General features: G+C 43.7%; 1 protein-coding gene across 1 annotated transcript in view; it reads left to right on the plus strand.

Moving 5' to 3' along the window:
• PIGG (phosphatidylinositol glycan anchor biosynthesis class G) overlaps positions 1–25,539 on the plus strand; it is a 134,176-nt gene that overhangs the window by 33,210 nt on the left and 75,427 nt on the right. Inside the window, exons 7-8 of the mRNA XM_045022088.1 lie at positions 8,764–8,981; positions 17,597–17,878. Coding sequence (XP_044878023.1) covers positions 8,764–8,981; positions 17,597–17,878 — 500 coding nt within the window. The remainder of the gene's footprint in view (positions 1–8,763; positions 8,982–17,596; positions 17,879–25,539) is intronic.

The following is a 25,539-nucleotide window of genomic DNA, read 5'->3' on the forward strand; positions in this document are numbered from 1 at the left end:
CCCATTTTGTTTCAATCCTTAGCACACCTTTAGAAGCGGGTGGCATAAATGGGCACTCCAAGAGCAATAAAAAATCTCAAGCATATGAAGTGAACACACCAATTGTTCCTTGTTTATCTCATTCCAACCAAAATGTCAGGCCTTAAGGCCTCAAAGTTGCACCAGGCAAGATGTTAAAATCTTGCACCATTTACATGCTAAGTTTCTGGGTTACCATTCATGGAGGTTTTCAAGATACCTGACAGTGTGGGAGACAAGTCTGAGGCTCATCAGAGGAAGTCTTGCAATTTAGGCTTCCATTCCTCTATACAAGCACCCTTTGGTAGAAAAAGGTGCGACTGTATTGGATCTCACATACTTTTTTAAATTTACAAGGATTTGCTTTTTAGGGGCAACTTCTATTTCTGCTGATAATTTTACCATAATAACGAAATCTGCTTTATCCTTTATCCCCATGTCTGTGAATCACTGCTCACTACTTCCCACTCATGATGAATGAGAAGAGAAGCTGTGCAGCAGAATGAGAAATTTCTTGCCTGCTAATTTTCTTTCTTTTAGCAGATTCTCTTCTCATACAGCCCGCTATGATAGTCTGGTAAATGACTGGAATACAAAATATTTTTTTTTCTCTAAAGAGAGACTTGAAGGCAATTATATATTTAGGTTAGTTAATGTAATTTCAGGTTGTCTGAATGCTAATAGGTTGCTGGAGGGCTTCTACAGGTTTTAAAAAATTCTTCTAGTGGCCTGAGTTGAACAGCAGGGCTTAGATCATAACATAAGAATGGCCTTACTGGGTCAGACCAAGGGTCCATCTAGCCTAATATCCTGTCTTCCAACAGTGGTCAGTGCCAGGTGCCCCAGAGGGAATGAACAGAACAGGGAATCATCACGTGATCCATCCCCGTCACCCATTCCCAGCTTCTGGCAACTGGAGCCTTGAGTACCAGTTGGATTGCCTCTGAATTCTGCAGAGGAGATGCAATACTTATTTGTGATGGAGAAGCTGCTAACCAAAAATTAGCAGGGATAAGAAACTTTTCATTCAAGGAGGAGATTGGTTGTGAGTTGAAGCTTGCAAACACTGTGTTTTGGCCAGTTAAAAACTATGATGCCTTGAGAAATTTCAGATGATGGATATAAATATAAAATATTTTTTTCTAAAAGTAGTCTGAACTTTTCTTGTCCCTTGAGGCCAAAAGCAGTAGGATCTTTTGAAGGGGAAAATGATCAAGGAGTAACTGAGGCTAAGGTAGTGAACTGAAAAAAAATCTGTCCAGTGTGTAGCATCGGCAATAAATGTATTAAATATGATGCTTAGGTGCCTGAAAAAAGGTAGAGGGTGTGTGTGTGTGTGTGTGTGTGTGTGTGTGTGTATATGTATATGTATATGTATATGTGTATGTATATCATCGGGAATCCCTCGAAGTTGAGGATGATTGTCTTTCATGGATTGTCCATTTCAAATGATCTGTGGGTCCGTTGATGACTGATGAGGCCTATTCTGGAGCTGCAGACTCTGCCGCATTGCAGACGTGTTTCCGAGCAGGGAGGGTGACCTTGGGGTATTAGTTCGGGCCATACTACGTGCTGTCTCACTTCTATTCTTCCGTTACATGTAGTTGCATCTGATTTTCAAAGTGCTGAGTTCCCTGTCTCCAGCAGTTCCTCCATTGTTGTCGGTCCTGGGTTATAAATTCCCACAAGTTGTTGTTAAATGTTGAATTTCCTCCTATTAACCTTGAGGACATCCCTGTAACATTTTTTCCGCCCTCCTCTGAGGTTTTTCTGCCTTGGCTGAGTTGAGAGTAGACGACTTGTTTTGGCAGTCTGGAATCAGGCATCTGGACAATGTGGCCCATTGCTTCTTGTCCTATCCTTAGAGGTTAACAAGAACAATTTACCTCCCTCCGCCTTGTAACAACCTTTTATGTACTTGAAAACTGTTACAATGTCCCCTCTTGATTTTCTCTTCTCCAGACAAACCAAACCCAGTTTTTTCAGTCTTCTCTCATAGGTCATGTTTTCTAGCCCTTTAATCATTTTTGTTGCTCTTCTCTGGATTTTCTCCAATTTGTTTACATCTTTCCTGAAATGTGGCACCCAGAATTGACACACTACTCCAGTTGAGGTCTAATCAGCATGAAGTAGAGCGGAAGAATTACCTTTGGTGTCTTGCTTTCAACACGCCTGCTAATACATCCCAGAATGTTTGCTTTTTTTTGCAACACTGTTACACTGCTGACTCATATTTAGCTTGTGATCTACTATGATTCCCAGATCCCTTTCTGAACTACTCCTTCCTAGGCAGTCATTTCCCATTTTGTATGAAGACTCTTGTCACTGGGGCAGCTGGTTTTGAGGCAGCTTTTGACCATTGGAGCAGTACAAAGCTGACCCAGTGTAATGGAAGATGTGGCCACATATACCGGGTATGCAGAGATCATCTTGGCCTAGATTCCAGGAAGACTTTGTTCCTCCCTGAATCAAAAGGCCTCTTCTTCAACTCAGAGGCTAAAAGGCTTGTGTCCTTAATGAGGCCCAGCTGTCAGCCCTTCCCTCCCAACTGACAGGTTATGAACTTCCCTGGGGGACAGATAATTCTAGCTTTATCCAGGAAAATTCATGATGCATGATGAGAAAGGAGGCTCAGGGTGGAGAGGGTGGGAAGAAATGAGAGCTAAAGATTAATCCAGAGGTCGGTAACCTTTCAGAAGTGGTGTGCTGAGTCTTCATTTATTCACTCTGATTTAAGGTTTCGCGTGCCAGTAATACATTTTAACGTTTTTAGAAGGTCTCTTTCTATAAGTCTATAATATATAACTAAACTATTGTTGTATGTAAAGTAAATAAGGTTTAAAAAATGTTTAAGAAGCTTCATTTAAAATTAAATTAAAAGGCAGAGACCCCCGGACCGGTGGCCAGGACCCGGGCAGCGTGAGTGCCACTGAAAATCAGCTTGTGTGCCGCCTTAGGCACGTGTGCCATAGGTTGCCTTCCCCTGGATTAATCCTCCCCCTTTTTAAGTTAAATAAGACTTTGAAACTCTTTCTTCTGATTTATGCAATAAAATAGTGTCTTACATAATTATCTTATGGAGTTTGGTCAAAATCTTGTTTTATATTATTCTTTGAGGTCCTCGATGTTTCAGTGGAAATACAAATGCATTACGTAATGTTACTTCAGTTACTCTAGGAGCGCAATCTTCCTACTGTCAGAAAATGAAATGTCCTAGGGAGCTTGTATGGTGTGTGTGAATGGAAGTACATAATTCTGAATTAACATGCATAATTACAGCCACATTTATAAGAGCTACCTATTGCTTGAATCCTGCTCTTAACCAGGGGATCTGCAAGACATTGAGACAGCATAGGCTGCACATTGGGAGTGCATGTTACAAAATCTAGTAAAATAGAACTTGACAGGCTCAGTGATCTAGAACAAACTGAATTCAGCAGGAGGACTTAAAAGATAAGTGATTAAGTGATGTGGAAAAAATAATTTCATCTGAAGAAAAGCAAGCCCAGTGTCTTTTATGGTTCTAACCATACCATAATTGCAAATGTAAATGTTTGAACTACCTCAAAAAACTGAAATGAACGAATTGTCTTATGTTTGATGATCATTTTTTTCTTGTAAATCTGTTGTATCCAATCCACTATATAGCAGTCAGGAATAAAATCCAACCAGAATTCTTAAGTCTCCATGACCCAGATATGTCCACCATAGTGCTGTTACTAATGCATTGAATTTAAGCATTTTCTTCTATCTTTGCTTGAGAAGGTAGGAGTTACAGAGCCACAAGGACATTAATTTATATATTAGTTTCCTAGAACTGGATTATTTGCAGTTGTCAAATTGTGGTTAGATTCAACTGTTTTTAAAAATAAATGTATTTGGAATAACAAAGATGGAGAATTAATGTTGACATGTTAAAAAAAATCCAGTGCAAAAATATAAACAATATTGCTCTTAAGCATTGTGATGTTCCCCTCTGGTGTTGGCTGGACCAGTGATGTGCTAGGTCATTCCAATCCTTGACTTTGGGAGTCATCCTTACCTTGCTCTGCTGTGAGAATCCCCACATAATAAAATGGCTGAGAGTGATCACAACAATAAGGGGATTTTGGATGGCAATATGAAGTCTCAGTCTACACTGAAAAATGACTGTGATGTTCCATTTGTCATTCAAGATTCAATATTAAGTAAAGTTTCTAAGTTCAGCCAGTCATGTAAATTGAATCTGGGCCCTTCTGTTCTCGTGCATTATTCATCAAAAGATTCTGCAGGCCGAATGAGTGCAGTCAGTTACACGTGTGCAACATTGTCTTCAATAGGATTGCACAGCTGTAACTGACAAACTCACTAAAGTTTTGTTGCTGCAGAAGAAAAATAATTTAGCTCACTCTTCTAGCTGCAGCTCTGCCAGGCTAATGGGAGTAAACGGTTGTATTAAAAAAAAAAAAAGCAAAGAATCCCTGTCCCTAAAGTAAGCAGCTGTAACTGAATATATACAAGGAGCAGATGGGCCCAAGTGAGTGAGTGCCATTTTTACCCAGTCACTCTTCAGAGTAGAAAAGTCCTTTGATTCCAGCAACTTCAATTTTTGTGCTGGAAGTACTGGTTTAAATTGTAACTGCTGGAATACATTTAGCTGAAATCATCTGTAATCTTAGAAGATTATGCACCAAAAATTCATGGATGGAATTCTTAATTTCACAACTGTTGGAGGCTACTTTAGAAGGTAGTTGGTGAGAGTCCTGGGGGTAAGGAAAATACCTTCAAATCTAACAGTCATTATTGCAAACTTTGCAGGAACTCTGCTTTGAAATGGGAATATATCCAAGGGTACTAGGCAACTTTAGTGCTTGGTCGCAGGGACCATATGGACAGTTGGTTTACGGCAGGCTAGCAGGGGATAGACTTGCACTCCAGGTTGCAGTACACAAATTGTTTGTCTAGAGGAGCCCTTATTCATTTACTATTAATGCAACAAATACTTCTGCTGCTTATCTCAACTGAAATATTCAGTGGATGTTTCCTTGACACCATATTGTGTCTGTAACTTTCTTGAAACAAAATTTGATGTAACTGAATAAACTAGATGCTTTCCATCCTAGAGTGTGGAGAAAAACTGAATTTATAGGGAGTTGGTTAAAATCCAGAGGTAAAGACGGTGGCACTACAGTCTCGGGAGGAGAGTACTAAAACTCTTATTCAGATGTTTACAGAGGGTAAATGAGTTTCTACAATTGAAAAACTAGCAGTTATCTTCTGCGTCTCAAATCTTCCCGAGAGCACTGAGGAAGATGAGTCTTGGAATAACAGATCTCCCATTCTCTCTGGGAAAGTCCATTTTCTCTTTGCAAATATCAGATATTTCTTCTTTCAGTCACCTTAGCCTTTGCAATATTGGTAGGTAGTTCAACTCTGTTTTATTTTAAATTATGGTTTGAGATAGCTGTTGATAGGCTTAAAAGCACAGTCTGTTTGAAGAGAAGAAACTACAGGGAGCTTGAAAACCATACACTTAACAGCCTGAAGAGTAAGGTGTTACTGGGCAGTGTGGAAAAAATTGTCTTGCCACACAATTCAAAACTCCCAGTGAATGGCTAAGATGTATTTTCCTTGTGTACTGCTCACCCTGTACTGAATTTATTGTCAATCAGCTTTATATTATAAATACTCTGAAAGCATAACAGAAATAAGAAAAGTATTAACTTTTTAGTCTTCCTATTTTTACTTCATTTTATATTTTCCTGTAACAGAAAATGTGTTTTACAATAGTGTCTAGAGGTTCCAACAGTGCCTGGTACAGTGGTGTCCCAGATAGCTCCAGGCCCAAATGTCCTTTTGGTTCGTAAGCAAGACAGGGGATAGAGGATCACCCCCATTTTATAGATGGGGTTTTGAAGCACAGATTAAGTGACTTGCCCAAGGTTACACAGCAAGTCTGTGGATTCAGGAATTAAAGGAGGCATGGCCAGGGTATTCCAACACGTTGCTGGCCATGGGCACTGATAGAAAATATGGGATGGCCGCTATCCAGAGACAATGACCAGTTGAGAAACAATCTTTTGCAGGCTGCTGGAAGGGAGAGTGTGCATAGTTTCCTACCAAAATGTTTGAGGCCTCCATCTTTCATATCAGACTTTCACTAATGAGTGTGTGGCACCCCTGAAGCAACACCCTCTGACTTCTTGAAGGGAGAAGGTACATTATTTTCCTTCAACAGCTTGGCAGCTGTGTAGGTGCATCTCTGCCACCCTTCTTGTTCCTGAGATTTCTAGCTGCTGAGCGGGGTGGCAGTTTCTCTGATAGGATTTTTCCTGCAGCTTCAGTTTGAGTCTTTCACTCCGCTCTTGCCTTTGTTACTGCTCCTAGATTTGCAGTCAGTTTTACTTTTGCTTAGAAGTTTCTGAATAGCAGCAGTTTTCACTTCTGCAGCTTGACAATCCAGCAGGAGCAGGAGCACCAGCTCTGTGTGCAGACTTGGGAGGATTACAGTTCCTCAATTCACAGTTCACATTTGGAAACTTATCTTTGCAACCATAAGCATTAGAAACTTCATTTTTAAAATGAAAACTTAGATTCTACAGAAGATGTTGGTACTTGTCTGATAAAGCCGCCTCCTTCCCCGAGGGTATGTTAACTCTTTAAGGCCTTGAAAATGCATGTTTTCATGGCCATCGCTTGGGCAAAGCCAGTGACTCTGAAAACCACCCCTAAAACAATTTTGTGGGGGGTTGTTTCTCAAGTTGTTCCTTTCAAAACTTTAATTTGCTGAAATTTTGTTTTTCTTGATACTAGAAATTCGATTGACACTAGCTAAGAGACTAAAGAAGTTTAGCTTATTTAGTTTATCCAAGCGACATTTAGGAGATGACTTGACTACAGATTGCAAGTACCTACATGAGTAGAAGACTTGATAGAGAGTTCTTTAATTTATCAGGCAGACATAAGATTCAGTGCTGGAAGCTAAGCTAAGAAAATTTAGACTAAAATAAGGTAATGAACCATTGGAGCAATTTACCTAGGGATGTGGTAGCTTCTGTCACTTGAAGTCTTTAAATCCAGATGAAATCTCTCTCCAAAAGATGTGCCCTAGCTCAACAAGAAGTGATGAATTGGGTGCAGGAGCCATTTAGTGAAATTCTATGGCCTGTGTCGCGCACAAGGTTGGACTATCTGATCATAATCCCTTCACTTTTCACGGACTCAGATTTAAAAGGCTTGACAATCAGGCTGAAGTCTCCATGTCTTGGAAATATCTTGGCTATTGTATCAGAAGGGTAGCCGTGTTAGTCTGGATCTGTAAAAAGTGACAGAGTCCTGTGGCGCCTTATAGATTAAGATGTATTGGAGCATAAGCTTTTGTGGGTGAATACATCTGACGAAGTGGGTATTCACCCATGAAAGCTTATGCTCAAATACGTCTGTTAGTCTATAAGGTGCCTCAGGACTCTTTGTCGCTTTTGGCTATTGTAGCTTCCTAAGAAACAGGACTTTTCTGTGAAACTATAAACTTTAAAAGGGATTAATTCCAGTAGAGAACCTTGGGAACTTGCAAACATACAGTACCAAGATTTTTAGAAGTCTAGGGTTTTGGGAATCTGTCTTGAAAGGGACCTGATTCTCAGCTGGTAGGTAATCTGATAAATCAGGCCACTTGCAGTGTTTCAGGTTGGACACTCTAAAAGTGAGGCATGCAAAATCACTTCTGAAATTATTTACTGCATGATGTAACAGTGCATGTTTCTATTAATTTTATTTGGCTCTATCAGGTGAAATTACAAAAATACGTATGTTGGGGACTTGATTGCAAAGATCAGGGAATGATACTCAGTGAAAAAAGATTGAATGGCTGTGTGTTTCTGTATTGCTGGCATATCTGAGTCTATTGAATTCAGCAATTTCACATTTTTATTGATACGAGTAAAAAGTGTTTGAAAAAAACATTTTAAAAGGATTTCTTTTCAGGGATGCAGTCTAATATTAGTCTCACGGTACCTATGTCCACTTCTGAATGAGAGACTGGCTTGACCTGTATGCTTTATGCTTATCCACTGATAAAGGCTCTAACAAACTCATTCTTTACCATCAATAGTGTAAGTTACATGCTCCATATTGCAAAAAGACATTTTGAATATGCTGGATAGAACCCAGAAAACAAGCTGTCTCTCATTGGACAGTGAGACAAATATGGAAAACTTCACACTTTAAATCAGAAAAGGCATTGTTGGCAGTGTTATTGTTTAAAACTAAAATAAAATAGTTCATATCGCATTATATACAAATTCCTGCTGCTTTGCCCACACAAGTTGAAGGAAAGAACTGATGTTCCCTCTAGAGAACCACCAACAGATGATATCCAGCTTGGCCTATACTGATTATGGATAACTAGTGATCCTAATGGAGAACACATGAGTTCTGACAGGACTTAAGTACATAAGTATATAAGTGAGTGTCAGTTTGGAAAGTTCTTCTAATTTTTTATAGATTTTTCGTTTTCAGTAGGTTTACTTATTTTCAACTTTGAGGGCTTTACTGTTTCATTGTTTGGGGATTAATCAGTCTTATTCTGGGGTAATTACCTCATTATAGACTTGATTGCCTATTTAGGATTTATATCTTTCTTGGTGTGAAATTACAATTGTTTTAGGTCCTGAAGCAAGGTTTTCCTGGGAAGTGTAAAAATATAATCAGGACTCTGATAATTACTAATTTACTTACCGATCCTTTTACCTGTTCCTTTCTTACTAGATCCTGGATTTGAGCATTTTAAGATAGCAGAAAAATCCCATGGGAATTGGATCAAGCTCTACCTAGAAGGAAATAATTCAGAAGTCCTCTTAAACCTTGGCAAAAAGGTCCTTAAGCAATATTTAGAGGCTCTGAAGATCCTGAGTTCTTCACTAAGCAAGCAAGTGGCACAATACGACATGTATTCAATGATGGTGGGAACTGTGATAGTCCTGGAGGTATGAATTGATAAGTTTAGGAAGGAGGTTATATGATGGCATTGGCTGTGCTAGGGGACAGTGGACTTGATGTCCCAGGAGGTCCCTTCCCAATTTATGTTCTTGTGAATTCACATCTCGTTATGAAGCGGCTAAGAGCAGAAATGTTCAATTTGCTCTTTTGATTACATAGTATGGTCTTAGTAATTATTACTGCTGGAAATTGGGAACTGTTTCACAATGTTAACTCTTTCCCATTGAAAGATGAAGTATAACTTTTTAACACACCAAAATTATTCTATGGGATAAGTGTTAAGAAACTTTTGGTATAATCTCTTTGGTTTATGCTTTCTATGCTTTGATATTTACAGTAAGTGAGCAGATGTGCTCCAACTTTAACTGCTCTTGTATCCACTAGCCAATATTGCTTCATGAACAGAGCTGCTCTATATAAAAAGAAAAGAGCAGCTATGCCAACGTTCTGTTTGTGCCTAATGATGATGTAAAGTTCACATTTCAACAATCAGGGTCAAATTCTCAGATGTAGGAACATTTATTCTTTGTGCTTAAAGGTGTAATCCTGGGAAAGGAGTGCTTTCTGCAAGGAGCTCAGTGCCCTCAACTCCTGCTCCATACAGCTTCTGACCCAGGCCAAGGGACCCACCTCCCCCTCACATTCCATACACCAGTCTCCGAGCCACACTCCTCAAGGGCATCTAAGAGAAAAACCCAAGACTCCTCTCATAAGTCTTCCGAAGACTGTAACCCAAGTTGACCAGGTAAGGAATCTACTTCTAAAAAGCAGAGGTTGTCAGTGTCTTCAGCTACATCAGCACTATCTGTTCTCCAGTCCGGTACTCATGAGGCTGCTGGTTCCTCAGGTACCAAGGGCACCATTTGACAGAAAGATGGCAAAGCCTTGCACCTGGAGAGATCATCAGTACTGTCAGCGGACTGAGGTGGCAAGAAGAGCTCTTCCTCTACTTCCTTGGTACCAAAGAAGCTCACTCAGGCTACAACCACACTTCTCTCAAACCGGCTGAGACTCATGGTGCTGTCAGCTCCCGCAGCCACTACTACTTTGGTGCAGACAACTGGCTCTGTACTGACAGCACATTCTGTACTGCAGGAGTTTTGTTTTCTGCAAGACCTGGCTGTGTCTGAGATGCCTGATTCTCTGCTCTTGGCTCTGACATACTTTCATTATCTAGGGCATTGAGAGAGCTGTAAATTCACCTTGTACCGGCGGTTTCATCTCAAATTTCTCCTGGGGCTTCACCATTCCATAGAGAGTTTGAGGAAGAGGATTCTGAAGAAGATCTTGCCTTGGTTTCCCAAATACTGGTCCAGGACTCTCCTCCTCACTCCTATAGAGGCACCTTTCCAGAAGTCTCTGAGCCAATCACCACTCATGACACAAGATATCTGCCAGAGTCTCATATGCCTTTTGCACCATCTTCTTGGCCTTAGTTGGACCCTTGGGCAGCCCATGCCAGCAATTTTTCAACTTCAGGCACCACCTGTTGCAGAGATAGGCAGCCTTCATCAGATGCCCCCTCTAGAAGACCTCGAGAAGAAACCTTTGAGAAGCAGGAAGCTAGACACAATGAAGAGGTCTGTCTTCTGGTCAACTTCTCCCCCTTCATCTCCGGATGAAGCACTTACGCCTCCTCCTTCCATCCGTGGTGGATGATTTTAAACAGTTTCATTATCTGGTTAAGAGAATTGCTGACTCCTTGCAGATCTCTCTCTTGAGGAGGTTGGCATGGACTCCAGGGTTACTTTGCATTCTCTTGGGATCTATACACCTGCCTACAAGAGAAGGTGTAGCAAGTCCCAAACAGCTCAGAGATTCTGTCCTGCCCAATTCCTGACCTCCCAGAGGTTGTATGAACCGCATCAGAAGAGGCAGAAATTCCAGAGATGGAAACCATCCACCTCTCAATCTTTGGCCTATCACCTCCAATCAGCAATTTTGATGGGCTAATTGAGGGTCTGAATTAGCCTCCTCATCCTTACGAGCTGCACCAGTTCACCTGCCTTCATTGCATTGGCAACTGCCTTTATCCTTTCAGGTGGGCTTGAGAGTCAGTCACCACAGAAGAATGGATTTTGGAGACCATCTCCCTAGGGTACACCATCTCTTTTACTACTCTTCCGCAGACCAGCTCACTTTCCCTGTTGCTCTTCAGGGACCCCTCTCATGAGAGTTTGCTTTGTCAAGAAATAACTGTCTCCTATGCCTGGTTGCTATAGAACCAGTTCCCATGCAGCACAGAGAAAAGGGATTTTATTCAGGGTACTTCCTAGTACCAAAAATGAATGGTGGTTGGAGACCTAGCCTAGATTTTAGGCTATTCAACACTTTCATATGAAGGTACAAACATTCAAAATGTAGACATTGCTGCGATAATTCCATCGTTATATCAAGGGGTTTTATACTCGGCTCTTGACTTTCAGAATGCATATTTCCACATTGCAACCCACCCATTTTACAAATGATTCCTATGTTTTGCTCGGACCACTTTCAGTACGAGGTGCTCCCTTTCGTCCTATTACTGCCCTGAGGGTCTTTTCAAAGGTCATGTCAGTAGTAGCAGGACAGCTCTGCAGGAAAGGTATTTTTTTAGTGTTCCCTTACCTAGATGATTGACTGCTGAAGGGTCACTCCCTGGCGCTAACTTCATGGGCAAATTCCAAAGCCGTAGACCTCTCCCTCAAATTGGGCCTACAACTGAACATTCAAAAATCCACTTTGACCTCTTAGAAGGTCAAAACTTAGAATTCATAGGAGCTCCTCTCAGTTCAGTAACACTGCAAGAACCTCCCTTCCACTGCATAGGTTTGTGGCCCTTTCCAACGTAACCCATGTTATCCAGCTCAGCGCCCTGGTCAAGAATTGTCTTCAGTTGTTGAGGCATGTGGCAGCTAGTACCTTTAGCATAGACCACATAAGACTTGAAAGCCACTCAAGGGTGGCTCAGGACTGTCTATTCACCAAACAGACACAGTTTAAATATGCTATACCTTCCATACCCACCTAAGTAAAGGAGTCCCTCCGTTGGTGGAAAGACTATCACATTTGTGCAGGAGTCCCATTTGCACATCTTTCCCCAGTGGTCATCATAATGACAGATGCCTCCCTGCGAGGGTGGGGAGCGCATCTGGATACTCTCACAGCCCAGGGAAAATGGATATTACAAGAGACCATGCAACACGTCAACCTCCTGGAACTGAGTGGTCATATCTGCCTGTCTCCAGTTTCTACCATGAATCAGGGGCAAACACATAAGGATCATGATGGACAACATGTCATGCAAGTTTTATGTCAACTGGCAAGGAAGAGGAGCAAGCTCCCCTCCCTCCGCACTGAGGCTGTCAATCTTTGGAATTGGTGCATACACAATCAGGTTGTCATCACAGCTGCATATCTTTCAGGGGTTCAGAAAGTGACTGTGGATGCACTTAGCAGGCACTTCTTCCAAAGTGATGAGTGGGAAATAGATTCTAGCACATTACACCACATATTCTGGCAATAGGGCATACCCACTTTCCATGATAGACTTGTTTGAAATGGAGATAAACAAGTTTATCTGGAGAAAAACTGGGCCCAGTTTTGCTCCAAAGGTGGGCTGGGTCACTGATCCTTGGGGGGATGCCTCTCACTTTCATTAGTCATTGGATCTTCTGTACACGTTCCCACTGGCTCTCCTCTAATACCCAAAATTCTACTCAAAATAAAAAAGGGCAAAGCCAGAATCATCCTAATAGTTCAGAGCTGGACAAAACAAACTTGATTTCCTTACCTGATACAGCTGTTTGCTTACTGGTCACTCTCCAGGCTGCTTCTCATGTCCTCTCCCAGGCAGGCAGGAAGATCCTTCACCCCAACCTAGTAGCGCTTTGTCTCAAAGCGTGGTTGGTTGATTACAGGATTAGAGACAATTTGCTCAGAGAAGATCGGATACTATTACACAGGAGGAAACAGTCTACTCACTACACATACTCTCAAAAATGGGCAAATTTTGTCTGTTGGTGTAATCTCAAACATATTCCACCGACGACGTCATTGCTGCCAGATATACAGGACTGTATCCTAACACTAACAAGGTCTGGGCTATTGCTGAGCTCCATTAGAGTCCACCTGGCAGCCAAGATGGCTTTCTATTCTCCAATAGAGGGTTATTCCATTTTTGCCCCCCCCTTCCCCCCCAACAGCAGTGAGGTTTCTCAGGGAGCTTGGAAATCTTTTTCCGACAGTCAAGTGTCCAACTCTGGTTTGGGACCTCAATCTGGTTCTTAAATGTCTTACAAGACCACCGTTTGAACCGATCGCTACCTGCTCACTCATCCATTCATCAGTGAAAATGGCATTCCTCTTAGCCATATCATCAGTGCAACAGATCGGGGAAATAGGGTACTCATGGCATGCCGCCCTTTCACAGTACTTTTTAAGGACAAGGTCACTTTGCGACCATACCCCAAATTTTTACATAGTCTTCTCTGAGTTCCATATTAACCAACCCATTCACTTGCCAGTCTTCCACCCTAAACCTCACCTAGATAAATGAAGCACTGGTGCATACCCTTGATGTCAGGGGAGCCTTGGCTTTCTACCAGGATAGGGCTAAAGACCCCGCACATTGTTTGTCTTGCTCACAAATAGATCAAAAAGGTCTGTAATCTCTAATCAGACTGTCCAAGTGGATATCCGACTGCATTAATTCTTGCTACAAATCTCATAATATTTAAGCATCTTCAGACATATGAACTCATGCTACAAGGTCCCTTTTCACCTCTATGGTATTTTTCAAAAACGAGCCCATTATTAAAATATATAAAGCTGCTACTTGGTCTTCTGTACATACTGTGACAGACCCAGGTCAGTGGGGTACAGGAGTCTGGTAGAGGGCAAATATACTGGCCACTGGATGAGTAGTTTTCTGTTCCCTGAGTGACCAGAGCAGGGGCTGCATTAGAGTAATCAGGAACCTGCTAGAACTAATCAGCCTGTCTGCCTTAATTGAAACATCTGCAGCCAATCAAGGCAGGCTAATCAGGGCACCTGGGTTTAAAAAGGAGCTCACTCCAGTCAAGGAGGGGAGAGCCAGAGGAGAGGAAGTGCGTGTGAGGGGCTGGGAGCAAGAGGCACAAGGAGCTGGGAGTGAGAGGGTGTGCTGCTGCTGGAGGACTGAGGAGTACAAGCGTTATCAGACACCAGGAGGAAGGTCCTGTGGTGAGGATAAAGAAAGTGTTGGGAGGAGGCCATGGGGAAGTAGCCCAGGGAGTTGTAGCTGTCATGCAGCTGTTACAGGAGGTACTATAGACAGCTGCAATCCACAGGGCCCTGGGCTGGAACCCGGAGTAGAGGGTGGGCCCGGGTTCCCCCCAAAACCTCCCAACTTCTGATCAAACACAGGAGGAGTTGACCCAGACCGTGGGGAAGATCACTGAGGTGAGCAAATCTGCCAATAAGCGCAGGACCCACCAAGGTAGAGGAGGAACTTTGTCACAATACGTGCGGTGACCACTATGCAATAACTCCTGACTCTGCTACTGCTGCTGCTCTGTTCAGCTCAGGTGTACTTTCTTCCATACTGGACTTGACTCTAAAGCCCCCTCCTCCTTAAAGGGAAAGTGCTTGGTAGTCACCTAGAATGGAGCACCCATAAAGACTCTCTTCAGTTACTGTGCAGTAACTGTCGTTCTTCGAGAACTGTGTCCCTATGGTGCTCCACTGCGCGCCCATCTTCCCCTCTGCTTTGGCGCTCTCTAGTCTACAGCGCCACAGTAGAGAAGGAACTGAAGGTGGGTTCACCCATGCAGCGCTATGTAACAATGACTTGGGGCACGAGGCTGATTAGTACATGTGCACGGGCTGAACAGACACTGCTATAAGAGATCTCCAGTCAAAGGCACAGGAGTAGGGTGACCAGGTGTCCGGTTTTGGACCAGAACACTCGGTCAAAAAGGGATCCAGGTGGCTCCGGCCAGCACCACTGACTGGGCCATTGACTCTCTGGCGGTGCTGCCGTGCTGCGGGGCTGCAGGCTCCCTGCTAGCCGCCGCGCTGTGTGGCTCCCGGGTTGGGAAGCAGCCGGCATTTCTGGCTCCTAGCCTTAGGAGTGGCCGGGGGATCCGAGTGCTGCTCCACCCTCAGGCACAGCTCTCATTGGCTGGGTTAGGGCAGGGGAGGAACTAGCATGAACGCGACTCGAGAGTGCTCTGCAGGCGGCGGCTGAGGGGTCGTGTGGCGTGCGCCTCTCCTGCTGCTGCCTGGCCCTCTTGTCCTCACTCTTCTCGTGTGGCTGGGTTTGAGCTGCGACGCGTGCCCTGCGGTACCCTGCGGTTTGTCTGTTGCCCCATCACCAGCACCCAGGCGGAGTTTGAGGTGTGTATCCCCGTCTCCTAGTGCTGGGAGTGGGGTTGCACCCCCATAACCCTGTCATTGCATCCCTCCCTGTCCCACCCCACCTGCACCCTCATCACTGCATTCTTCCCTGCTCCAACCCTTCTGCACCCCCATCTCCCTGCCCCAACCCCCCGCAGCCCTATCCCCCTCACTGCATCCCTCCCGCATCCCATCTTGTTCTGCCCCCCACACCTACCCATCCCAGCTCTGTACCCCTTACAGCGCTCTCCCACCCATCCTCTCCACCTCCCAGAGCCGCCACCCCATGTCCATTGCACCCCACAGCCCTGCACTCCATTCACCTCCAAACACTGTTGCACTCCCATTATGTCCCTATACACCCCTGTACCCTCCACATCCTCATGCCCCTGTAGCCTTCTGCATCCCCATCCACCCCGCATACCCCCCCACAACCCCTCCTCTCTCCTTCACTGCCCCCTCCCACCCCCACCCTGCTCTTGTCCTTGGCCTCTTTCCCTCCCCAGCCTCTCTCCTCCACACCCCGCCCCCCCCCTTTTCCCCTCCAGCCCACCCTCTTCCCTTCCTGGTTGGGTGATTTTAGGCAGTCCCTGGAAAAGTGTATGAAAACCCATCTCTGTGTAGGCAAGTGTGTGCATGCATTGTAAGAGTGTAAGAGACTGTGTGTCTTTGTGTAGGGAGGTGTGTATATTGCCGCATGTGTGTATACCGGTGTGAATAAAATTTGCAGCTTAATTCTTTGACTTTTATTCCTTTTGCTGGCTTGCACACAAAAAAAATTGATGAAATAAAATGTGTGTATTAATTTCATAACAAGTTTTTAAAAGAGAAGGGAACTGTAGAAGAAATGTATTATTTCTTAAAGTGAATGTTGTTGACCAGTAATTTCAGAAGAGCCAATATATCATGCATTTCTCCCCACCTTTGTCTAGCTACATTATAAACTCTTTGTTGCAGACTCTCTCTTTTTATGTGTATGTCCAGCACCCATCACCGGAGCCCTGATCTTAGTTGGGGTCTCTAGGCACTAAACAATAAGTGTAATATTAAATAATGTGGAAGTATCTGTGTTAGTGCATACTAGATGTGTACACATGAATACACGTGTGTATCTGCATGTAGGTGTGGGAGTCCGTTTCTACAGATTTATTTATACAGGTATCTGGACAGGTGCATTGCTGTGGTTTTGCTCTATGGATTTGTATTTGGGCTTCAGGAGTGGGACTTTAATGGACCCATTGCAGCTGTGATAATGTGTGGTTCTAATTCCACACATAAAATTACAGTAACATTAGTGAACAAAAAACATGGAGCTGGTTACAAAAAATGGGAAGAGGGCAGGGAAAGAATCATGAAAACCTTTGTGAAATTTCATTTTTTTTTAAATTACCCTTTTTGACCATTTTGCTGCCAGCTCTAGCGTCCTGTAACAAATAAAGCGTGAACTTAGCACACTACATCTATCAAAACAATAATGTGCCTGTTTGGGCCTTGCAGTGAAAATGAGCATGTGAGAGAGGGTGGGGGAGAGCAAGCGACAGAGGGAGAGAGGATGGAGTGAGCGGGGAAGTTGGGCCTTGGAAGGGGTGGGGCAGTGAGCGGGGCAAGGGTGTTTGGTTTTCTTGAATTAGAAAGTTGGCAACCCTACAGAGGGGACACAAGTGCACCTGGAGTGGCGCTCCCATAGGGGGACACATCTCAAAAAACTGCAGTTATTGCATGGGGTGCATAATCTTGGGGGGAGGGATAGCTCAGTGGTATGAGCATTGGCCTGCTAAACCCAGGGTTGTGAGTTCAATCCTTGAGGGGGCCACTTAGGGAGCTGGAGCAAAAATCAGTACTTGGTCCTGCCTAGTGAAGGCAGGGGGCTGAACTCAATGACTTTTCAAGTTCCCTTCCAGTTCTAGGAGATAGGTATATTCTGCAAGCCCTCCCTGTGCAGGGATGCCATTGAAATCAGCAGGAGTTTTGTATATTGAGGGCTTGCAGGATTTCTGTGCAACAGTTTGTATATCACTTTAAAAACACTAAAATATGTAAGTGTATTCGTTGGTTACAATTGACATAAAGCTGCCCAGTCTGGCATGTGCCTTCCATCACACACAACCTTGGTGCAAAATATATTTACTAGCAATGCAGTATGGAAAACATCAACACTGTTTTCCTTTGAATGTTTGCTGTATACTCCAACTGTAGTTTTGAATCTATCTAGTGACCATCCCAATATTTTTGCTCTCTTTTCTAGGTTCTGCTTCTGCTTTTGCTCAGCATGCCGAAAGCACTGAGCAGCAGGGCTGAATTTGAAGTGCCACTCTCCCCTCCGCTGTTTTCTCTGCTGTTTTACTTGATGTGCCTGATGCTGTGTGCAGTTCATGTAATTGTATGCACATCAGCGGAAAGCTTGTGCTATTTCTGCAGTATATCATGGTTAATGGCAGTTGGAGTGATGATGCTGATTTCTGCACTTATGTGTGTAATTTTATCCGCCTTTGGAAAGATGCTTGAGAATCCCAAACTTCCAGCTAAGGTGAGACCACTCCTTAAGAAATCTAGTTGAAGCCTTTTGCTGTTTATGATGTATCCTCGAGCAAAGTCTTATCTGAAGTTCCTGGCGTATGCTAAAGGTATAGTATAATTTGAACCCACTTAAAGAGAGTGACATTGAAATGTGATATAGTCACTATGGCATCATACTGATTACTATAATGAAGATCATAAAAAGTGTTCATTTTCACATTACTTTAAGAAATGTTCTAATGAGTGTAATTTTGCATTTGATTTACTAGATCAGAAACAATTTATGCAGCGTACTAGTTACATGCCTCTTACCCTATGACACTTGCATATACAACTAAAGTAGTTTGCGTGATGCTGAAATACTGCACACTGAAGATAACTGGTTGTATTTTCCAGATACTTGGAACATGACAACATTTTAAGTAAGAAAACAGGCATTGTTAGCTTTTTAGTTTCATAAAACAAATTCAGAGGTTTTAAAACCACATCAGCTATATGAAACTGACTGCCCCTCCTCAGCAGGTGGTAATAATGGAAAAATCAATTAATATTTAATACAGAAGCTGTATAGTTTCCCTCACTGTCTTGATTGTAAAAAGAATCATTGGTTTTGTGGTCTGATAGCTGGCTAGCTTAACTTTCTGGTGCCAAATAGCAAATGCTTGTTAAAGTAATGAACTAATCAACGAATGGACAGATCTGCTGAGCGAGACTCCCGATTATACAGTCTACTCTTGAAAAGGAATGTTGATCTCAAAATGGCCTATACACACTTCAGTCACCTCTGAATTTTCTTACTTAGGCTTTGACTTTTAGCTTTTATTTTATTTACTATGAAATAAGGAGATGTATTTCTTACATTAATGTTGCTTTAACTAAAAGTAGTCTGACCTTGATACTGCTAACATTTCACAGTGCCTCAATATTCTCTGCTGAGATGGAAACATTTACTCATGGTCAGCAGTGCTGGATACTCTTTTTCTTTCTACAGTTTTCCACATTTTTTATAGTCCCAATCCCCTCCCCCCCCCAATTTTATAAATAGCAACAAGCCAAAAAATAATGGTTAGTACTTGGAGAAAGTTGCTTACCTGTAACCTGAGTTCGTATGAATTATCAGAGAAGATCCCCACACTCCAACAGGTGGAAGGGGCTGAGGATAAGCAGAGAGCCATGTTCCTTTATATAGCATTGCATTAAGCATTCCATTATTCAAGGCAAGAATGCCTCTCCCATCCCTGTGGGCGGTTTGCCAGAAGGTACTTGGAATGATTAGATTTGTATTGGTAAATGCTGGTGTACACACACAGACACACAATTCCCAGTGATGATGATCAAAATTTACAATAGGCAAAGTAAAAAAAAAAAATGCTGCTTGAGAACTTTAAATTAGAGTCCCACCTTAATGTATGTAAAATAGTAATTGGAGATATACCTATCTCATAGAGCTGAAAGGGACCTTGAAAGGTCATTGAGTCCAGCCCCTGCCTTCACTAGCAGGACCAAGTACTGATTTTTGCCCCGGCTCCCTAAGTGACCCCCTCAAAGATTGAGCTCACAACCCTGGGTTTAACAGGCCAATGCTCAAACCACTGAGCTATCCTTCCTGCTGGCATTAGTGGAGCTGGAGCAGTGACATATTTAGGTGGGTTTAACTTTTTGAATCTCAGCATCTACTGTCATTAAATCACTGTCTCCCCCCGCTCAAGTTTTCCACAGTTGTGAAAATTTAAATAGATAATTAAAAAAAATGCTTAAAAGAAACATCTATATTATTCATTGAATTTATTAAAAGAAATCAAATTCTGCCAAGCCTAGGCATATACTAGGCATGTGCATTTGTACTGATCTGCTCACAGGGCCGTTGCAAGGATGATCCGCGCCCTAGGCAAAACTTCCACCTTGCGCCCTCCCCCCCCCGGTACCCCTGCCCTGAGGCCCCCCCCGCGGCAGCTCCCCCCCTCCACCCTGAGGCGCCCCCCCCACGGCAGCTCCCCACCCTCTGCCCTGAGGCACCCCCCACACCCCAGCTCACCCCTCCTCCGCGCACGAGCACCCCGAGCACGCCATGGCCGCTTCACTTCTCCCGCCTCCCAGGCTTGTGGCGCCTAAGCTGATTGGCACCGCAAGCCTGGGAGGCGGGAGAAATGAAGCGGCCACGGCGTGCTCGGGGAGGAGGCAGGGCAGGGGTGAGCTGGGGCAGGGAGTTCCCCTGCGTGCTGCCTCTCCCCCCTCTTACTTGCTGCAGGCGGCCCTCCCTGCGCTCCCCTGCCCCAGCTCCTTCCGCCTAAATGCCGGCGGCGACTGGGGCGGCTGAAGATCTGGCCGCCGTGGTCGCTGCCGAAGAAAATGGCGCCCCCCAAATCTCAGTGCCCTAGGCGACCGCCTAGGTCGCCTGAATGATTGTACCGTCCCTGTCTGCTCAAAGTCAGGTTAAAGGGAACTTTTTGTTTCTTGAGCCAATGAGTCACTTCACTTACAAGCACAACACAAATTCATGTAGCTTTAGGGCTGCAGAAGTTCTTCTTTTGCTGTCTCGAGTTTTATGTGTGACTGAAGATGTTTTCTTGAAAATATCCTAAAATGCATAGCAAAGAAACTAGGCAATACGGTTAAGATGTTAAACCCATGAAGACCAGAAAATTGAGTTAAGCTTCGTGTGGGAGTCCTTACTCCTTGCACAAAAGCATTGTGACAAAGCTGTCAACACTTAATCAGGAAACACGGGTCATGCTAGTCTGCTCCTAATCTTCCCTCGCCTCTTTTCTTGATCGCTACGGACAACACCACCACTCCTACCTGTCACTCAGGCCATAACCTTGGTGACATGTTCAACTTGGCCGTTTCTATAGGTCCTCATACCCATGACACATCTCAATCTTGCAGATTCTTTCAGTATAATATAGATACAGCTAAAATTATTGTCCAAGGTCTGTCATCTTGTGTCTCGATTACTGCAACATCCCTTTCTCTGGCCTTGACAAATCTTGTGCTGCTCATATCCATTCAGAATGCTGCTTCAAATATCATTTTACTAGCCTGTTGCTTTGTCCATGTCCCTCCAGACGCTTGCTCTTTTCTATAGCATCGAACATAAGCTGTTCGTCTTCACTTTCAGGGCCCATCATAGTCACTCCACGCCCTACCTATCATTTCTCATTCACTATTGAGATGTCAACCCCCATCTCTGAATGGTCCATGATGCCAGCCTCCCTTGGTGGTTTTTAGAGGATGCTAATAACTTTGGAGGAGTATGTCTACACCAGTGGTGGCTTATGTGTAGAGGACACTGGGGCACCGCCCCGCCTGTAAAAGCCCACACAAATACGTGTGTGGCACTAAATATGAACTGAGAACACAGCAACTACATTCTGTTAGGAATTTGGATTTAATAACAGCCTCCAGGTGTCTTCCTCCATCGCCCAGGAGGCGAGCCACCGGGATTTTGAATGGGGGCAATTTGAGTGTAACACTTTACAGTGCAGCCTGTGGTTTGGGCAGTGAATCCAACGCCTCGGACCACACTCAGAATCCTGGTGGCTTCCTCCTGTCAGTCTGCGGGGGGAGAAGAAGCTGGAGGACAAGTTGACCAGGAGCTAAGGAATCAAGAAGAAGGGCCAAATGGGCAGAAAGAGCCCCCTTCTGAGCTGGTAAATCTGTTGCTCCTGGCCTAGGGCAGAGGGAGCCCTAAGGACTTGCAGCTAACGGTGAACTTTCGCGGGGCAGGCAGGGCAGTGAGTAAACACCAGGGTCTGGGGAAAAGGGAGGAATTAGGGTAAAGAGAGAAGGCAGACTTCAGGGGCCAGGGCCAAGCGGGGTGAGAATTAGGGGGAAGAGCTCCCAGAGAGCTGGGGCTAAGGGGAGAGTTATGGTGTGGGGAGCCCCGGGCGTTTCTACTATACCCCACTTGTGCCAAGGTTGACCAGCTGCCACTTGTCAACACTTGAGCTGGAAGTGAGCCTTCCAGCCCGGGTAGACAGGCTCTCACACTAGCCGGGCGAGCATTGTGGCTTGGGCAGCAGTTTGGGCTCTCAAACCTCCCCCGCTTCTCCCCTCCAACTGGGTCTGAGCTTGGGTGGCTAGACAAAAGTCTCTGCTGGAGCCACAACATCCACACTGCTGTTTTTAGAGTGCTAGCTGGATCCCCGCTTGCATGAGTCTGCATCTTTTTGGGAGGCTTGCTCCCTGCTGCAGGGTTGTCATACCACGAAAAACTGAAAAATAAATATTAAAATGGAAGTTGTTTAACCATTTCCAGATGTTTGACTTTCAAGTCATGCTGGAAGACTTGCATGTTTTCCCATGTGTTGCCTAAGGGCCTGGGTTAAATGGGGGAGTGGATTTTGCAGGTTGAGGTGCAGCAGTGTCTGTTGGATAGGGAGGTTTTTGAGACTGTCAGTCCAAGGGAAATTTTTGTATATCATGTTTTATAAGGAAATGTAGTGGTGCTGAGGGTTTGTCTACACTGCACTTGGAGGTGTGATTGAAGCATATGTACATATACCTGAGCTGGCTTTAATTTAGCTAGCGTGATATCAATAGCAGTGAAGCTGTGGCAGCACAAACTTCAGCACAGGCTGGCTCCCCGTGTAATAGTACCCAGGGGACTGGGTGGGCTTGCAGCAGCATGGGCACTATTGATATTCACGCTGGATTAAAGCCAGCTCAGGTATGTCTGCACATGCTTCATTCCGATCTCCAGTTGCAGATGCTTAGACAGATGCTTTTAATTGAAATATATGAAGATGGATTGCTAGAGCTATACACGAATAGACATGAATTACAAATAGTACTATAAAATCATTTCCTTTCTTCCTTGCACTGCAGTATCACAGAGGTTCTCACACTAGGGAGCAGGGTGCGGAGTATATTCTGGGGGGGCATGAGAAGCTTTTTTGGAGAAAAATAAAGCTTACTGCCCCCATTTTATCCACAGCAATGAATAACTAGCAAAGTTGATTCCTCCACACATATCAGTAGGGGTCTACTTACATCGCAGTGAAATCACACATTTTTTGTGGGTTGGTTAGGGCATAAAGAGCAAATTTCTTGGATGAGTTCATACAGTTCTATATTCCATGCCACTCTTACTTCTGTGCTGCGGCTGCTGAGGGCTGTACTGCCTTCAGAGCTGGGCGCCTGGCCAGCAGCTGCCTGTCTCCACTCTGCCTTCAGAGCTGGGCGCCTGGCCAGCAGCTGCCTGTCTCCACTCTGCCTTCAGAGCTGGGCGCCTGGCCAGCAGCTGCCTGTCTCCACTCTGCCTTCAGAGCTGGGTGGCTGGAGAGCAGCAGTGGCTGGCTGGGTGCCCATATCCGAGGGAAGCACCGCCGCCAGCACCACAGAAGTAAGGGTGTGGCAGTACCTTACTGTTTTTAATATTTAGTGAAACTTCTTACTTGGTATATGTACTTGTGTGGCGGGAGTGAGGGGCATCCATACTACAGACACACAGAAGTGTGAAGCGTGATCAAGTACGTTTGAGAACCACTGCAATATCTGATCTCAGGATTCTGCAGGAACTGAGATAACATCTCAAGGAAGGCTGTTCTTTTCCAGTTTCAGAGTTTGATGCTGCCAGTGTAGAGCCTACAACATGCATCTTGTTAGGTTGAATAAATCCCTCTTCCAAATGTATGCTTTACAATACAAATATATACCTCAGAAATGTCTGTCAATGGCTTCAGATCTTTATATATATATATATATATATATATATATATATATAAAATAAAAGCATTTTAGTTCATATCTCTGAAGAAAGTCGCTGAAGTACACGTCCTTCAGTGTGGCTTTTTTCCTGTGCTTGAATGTAGGTGCTGATTATCAAGTTCATAAATTTTCTGGAGACCATAATGCTCTAGGCAGTGTTAACATCTGGTTCCTGGATGCTATAAATAACTTTTGATTAGTACATCTTTTCACAATCACTTGCTCCCTCAGTGACATGTAAAGCTTTAAATAGTGCTGCAGTCCTTTATAAATCCTAGCAAATCTTCAAAAATGTTAACTTTTTTGTGTAATGCCTCAATTCAAAGTTACTGGATTGTCTTGAAGTATAATACGCAGGACCCCCTCTAGAACGCGGGGTTTTGGATCCATGCACGGTCCCGCATTAACACGGGGACCGTGTTACTATGGATTCCAATGAAGGTAATTAAATTTGGGAGCCATGCGCAATCCTGTGCTGTAAGCGAATTTGCGTTATATAGAAGTGTGTTCTAGCGAGGGTCCACTGTATGTAGTTCTTCTGTTTGTAGTCATGTTTTGCTATTTTTCTTAAAAATTGGGGTGAGCCTAAGTAAGGGACATTTTGAAAGTGCTCAGAATGCAACAGTTCTGCAGTATTACTTCCATTAATAAAATGCAATTCAAATAAATTCTATTTAATTGAATTGCCTTCTGCTTAATTTTTATTGGTTTTCCCCCATATGGTATTTTTTTATCTCCTGTTTAATTACCAAAGCACCAAACTGCAGTTAAGACCTTTTCTTTCATTCTTACTACCTTATTATTTTTTTTTTAAAGTATGAATGAGATGGTGCAGTGATTTGGTAGCTTTGAAATGTGATCCCAGCATTCCCAAAAAACCTTATTGGGAACAGTTGTAATCAGTGCTGTTCCGTGGAAGGTATCACAGTTGGAAATACAGCTTAGCTCACTTTGTGTCCAAATGAGCAGAATCCAAGAACATGACTTCCGGAATGTTAGACTCTTTACCAACATCCCCCAAACCTTATAATTTCTAGTCTGAAAAATGACTGTGTAAAAATTACTTACTCATTTAATCACTGATATTTACTTTAGTAAAAAATAATTCTCTATTGTACTATCAGCCCTCCAGAAGCTGCACAGCTTTGTGAGTGAACGGTATTTTTCTGCCCCACATGTTAACAGAAATGTTAATTTCAATTGCAAGGGCCTGTGCATTCCCATTGTCTAATTACGTCCTAGTTACACTGATTAACCCAATGGGGGTGGCAAGAGAATGGCACGGAAAATTTATTTGGGCTCCAAAATTGTTACTACTCATGGTGACGCACAAACTAGAAAGAACCCAACTTGACTTGCAGATACTAGGTTGGCTTTGCAAGCCTGCTGCTTAGAAAATCCATATTTATAAATTAAGGATTCTAAATACAGTTTGCTTGATACAATGAGGGTGTCAGACCTTTACGGTGTTGTGTACCAGCAATGACTAGAAAATTAATGTGGGTTGAAGATGCTCAAGAGTTTGAAGGATTGAACCCTAATGCTTTTACAAAATCCATTTCAGGGTAGTTTTTATTAAGTCAGCTACTGACACAGAAATCTAAATTTAGTATTCCATGAGTCAAGTCATAGCTAACCTTTAATGATGACATTCAGTAATGAGGCACAGATTTATTTTGCTTTCTGTGTGAGGGAATGTGGGGTTGATCACTGAATGTGTCCCTCTCTCAGGAACAGTTGAGTTGTGTGTGTGTAGGGGGGAACTGTCTGTGGGAGCAGGAGGAGAAAACAGGGTTATTGTTATGGAGGTCAGGAGGATATGCCCTTAGGGGAACAGGTCCATTTGACAGTGATGTGTAAAGAACCCTGTTTACTGATCCTGGAGAGGTAGGTGAACTTCTGTTGTACTCAGTTCCATTAGCTTCCCGTTTAACCAACAAAACATATACCAAAGCTTTGTCA

This window comes from Mauremys mutica, chromosome 6 (assembly GCF_020497125.1).
Source record: "Mauremys mutica isolate MM-2020 ecotype Southern chromosome 6, ASM2049712v1, whole genome shotgun sequence".
In the NCBI taxonomy this organism is placed as follows: Eukaryota; Metazoa; Chordata; order Testudines; family Geoemydidae; genus Mauremys; species Mauremys mutica.